This window comes from Camponotus floridanus, unplaced genomic scaffold, assembly GCF_003227725.1.
Source record: "Camponotus floridanus strain SB8 unplaced genomic scaffold, Cflo_v7.5 scaffold123, whole genome shotgun sequence".
Taxonomy (NCBI): Eukaryota; Metazoa; Arthropoda; class Insecta; order Hymenoptera; family Formicidae; genus Camponotus; species Camponotus floridanus.
In genome coordinates, this window is record NW_020229241.1 from 57,501 (window position 1) to 60,814 (window position 3,314).

General features: G+C 34.9%; 1 protein-coding gene across 1 annotated transcript in view; it reads right to left on the reverse strand.

Moving 5' to 3' along the window:
• LOC112639979 overlaps window positions 1–3,314 on the reverse strand; it is a 6,921-nt gene extending 3,607 nt beyond the window's left edge. Inside the window, exon 1 of the mRNA XM_025415578.1 lies at window positions 3,042–3,314. Within this exon, the coding sequence (XP_025271363.1) occupies window positions 3,042–3,314 (273 nt within the window). The remainder of the gene's footprint in view (window positions 1–3,041) is intronic.

Here is a 3,314-nt window from a genome sequence, read left to right on the forward strand (position 1 = left end):
ATTTAATGACACGTATCCGAACCGTCGAATTAATAAGTCCACTGTGTTAAAAACAATAGAACGTTTTAGACAAACTGGTAGCGTAAGAAATCGCTCTAAGTCAGGAAGACCATTGTCTGCAACCAACGAAGAAAAACAACTTGATGTTCTGCAGACATTTATTGAAGATCCCAATTCTAGTGTTCAGAGAGTCGCTCAAATTCACGATATTGCTCCCATGTCGGTTTGGAGAATTTTAAAAAAGAACAAGTTCCATCCATATAAATTGCAATACGTTCAAGAATTGCAAAACGGAGATGAGGAGCGTCGTATACATTTCTGTGAAAGAATGATGGCACTAATAGATGTCCGGCCCATCTTCCCTTATCAAATTGTTTTCACAGACGAGGCAACTTTTACCTTAACGGGAGAAGTTAATAATCAAAATTTTCGTTTCTGGTCAGATGAGAATCCGAATTGGGTGCGGGAAACTCACACACAACATCCACAAAAAATAAATGTATGGTGCGGAATAATAGATGGCTATTTAATAGGGCCGTTTTTTTTTTGAAGAATATTTGAACGCTCAAAGGTATGAGAGATTACTTGTTGATCAAATAATTCCAGCCATACAGAATACTTTTCCAAATAATTTCCAAGAAATATGGTTTCAGCATGATGGAGCTCCTGCTCATTTTGGTGCAGGACCACGTCGTATTTTAAATGAGACTTTTCCGCTACGGTGGATAGGAAGAAGGAACGAAAATGAGGGAGGAGAGGATTGGCCACCTCGGTCACCAGATCTAACTCCTCTTGATTATTATCTATGGGGATATCTGAAGAGTAAGGTTTACAGAACAAAACCTAAAACCATTCACGAATTGATACAGCGAATAAGGGATGAAATGGCTTTGATACCTTTTGAAACGAATCGTAAAGTCATTTCTACATTCTACCAAAGATTAGCATATTGTCAGGAAGTAAATGGCAGCCACTTTCAGCATTTACTTTAACACATTGAAACACATTTGCAATCGTTTGGTGCAACCTAACCTGATCTCTGTATACACGCACCGCACGCACGCACACGCACACATTTCGAACAATTATTATGATAAATGAGCATCCACAAATTTATTTACTGTTTACTATGTCGATTGCTTTCCAGGTCTTTAAATGCTCGATTGTAATTTGGTTGGGTCTTTGCTTTTGCTGACTGGATCCACGACCGATCTTGCCTTAGTTAGCTGGATCACACACACAACAGATGCAAATCCGAGCGAGTAACCTCCATGTAGTACACCTTGGATAATGTTAATACCGGCGCTACTCTATCATTCAACCCTCATAACTCGCAAAGTACTTAATAAAAATGAACATTATTATAGTGTTTTGGAAAGCTCTTGAATTAAGCTATAAGAATATGCAATCAAATGTAGGGGGTGTCATTTAAAAAAGTCAATGTGACCTTGACCTGACCTTGACGACGCCATCCAAGGTCAAACTGATAGAATCAGTATATAGATCTTCTTAAACCCTACAACTTTTGTTGGAAACACTTTTCTGTAAAACGTATATTTTCCGAGATATTTAGGGGTTTCCACACTTTTGGTAGACCCTGTATATATATATATATGTATATATATATGTATATATATATATATGTATGTGTGTGTGTGTGTGTGTGTGTGTGTGTGTGCGCGCGTGTGCGTGTGCGTGTGCGTGTGCGTGCGCGTGCGCGTGTGCGTGTGCGTGTGCGTGTGCGTGTGCGTGTGCGTGTGCGTGTGCGTATGCGTGTGCGTGTGCGTGTGTGTGTGCGTGTGCGTGTGCGTGTGCGTGTGCGTGTGTGTGTGTGTGTGTGTGTGTGTGTGTGTGTGTGTGTGTGTGTGTGTGTACAGGGTGATCCAAAAGTATGGAAACGGTCAAATAACTATGGAGGAATGCACTTTGGAGAAAAAAGTTTGAGACAAAAGTTGTAGGATTTTTCCCGGGCAATCCGACGGTGACCTTAGATTTGACCTTGGATAGTCATTTGAAGGTCACATAAAGATTACCTTCAATTTCTTAAACGGGAATCCCTATTTTTCATTGCATATTCTTGTAGCTTATCTCGAGAGCTTTCCAAAACACTATAATTAAGTACCTTTTTATTAAGTACTTTTTGAGTTATAAGGCTTGAAATAATTTCTTAATTTTACATAAACCATAAAATATCTAGTAAACCATTCATTTTTCGATTATCTTACCTTCATACTTTTATGTACAAAATAATGAGAGGAATCAATTGGTGTAAAGAAAACATACAGTTGTTTTTAAGAAAAAATATGGAATTGTTAATTGCAAATTACATATTTTTTCTTAGAAACAACTATGTGTTTTCTTTACACCAATTGATTCCTCTCATTATTTTGTACATAAAAGTATGAAGGTAAGATAATCGAAAAATGAATGGTTTACTAGATATTTTATGGTTTATGTAAAATTAAGAAATTATTTCAAGCCTTATAACTCAAAAAGTACTTAATAAAAAGGTACTTAATTATAGTGTTTTGGAAAGCTCTCGAGATAAGCTACAAGAATATGCAATGAAAAATAGGGAGTTCCATTTAAGAAATTGAAGGTAATCTTTATGTGACCTTCAAATGACTATCCAAGGTCAAATCTAAGGTCACCGTCGGATTGCCCGGAAAAAATCCTACAACTTTTGTCTCAAACTTTTTTCTCCAAAGTGCATTCCTCCACAGTTATTTGGCCGTTTCCATACTTTTGGATCACCCTGTATAAATATATATATATACATATATATACATTATATTATGAATAATATTATTATTAAATATTAAGAAAAAAAATTTTATTAACAATTTGTTTTGAATTATTCTTTTAATAATACCTGAAACATTACATATCTATATGACAATTTGTTTTTGCTAAACTAATAAATACTTAATTACTTAAAACTTGTATACTTACGTTAAACATGTGACTAAAATGGTCTCATACATAATCAAAATTGCTTATTATTAGTATGCAATTAATTAATAATACTTTGTCATACATACCTTATCATGATAAATTCCGAATACAATTGACAATAATGTTATCAAAATGTCTAATCCAAGACATATATGATATTCGATATTATAATGTTCATTATTAAAGTAAGATATTATTATAGATTTAAATAAGAAAAGAAAAATTGGCCAAAATAGCAGCATATACAAGAGACTGAACCATACTCTTGGACAACCTACAGGAAATTCGGTAATACTTAAACCGGACACATAACTGATTATCAAGAGCGGTGTTAAAACTGTACGAATACTTTTAGTCAT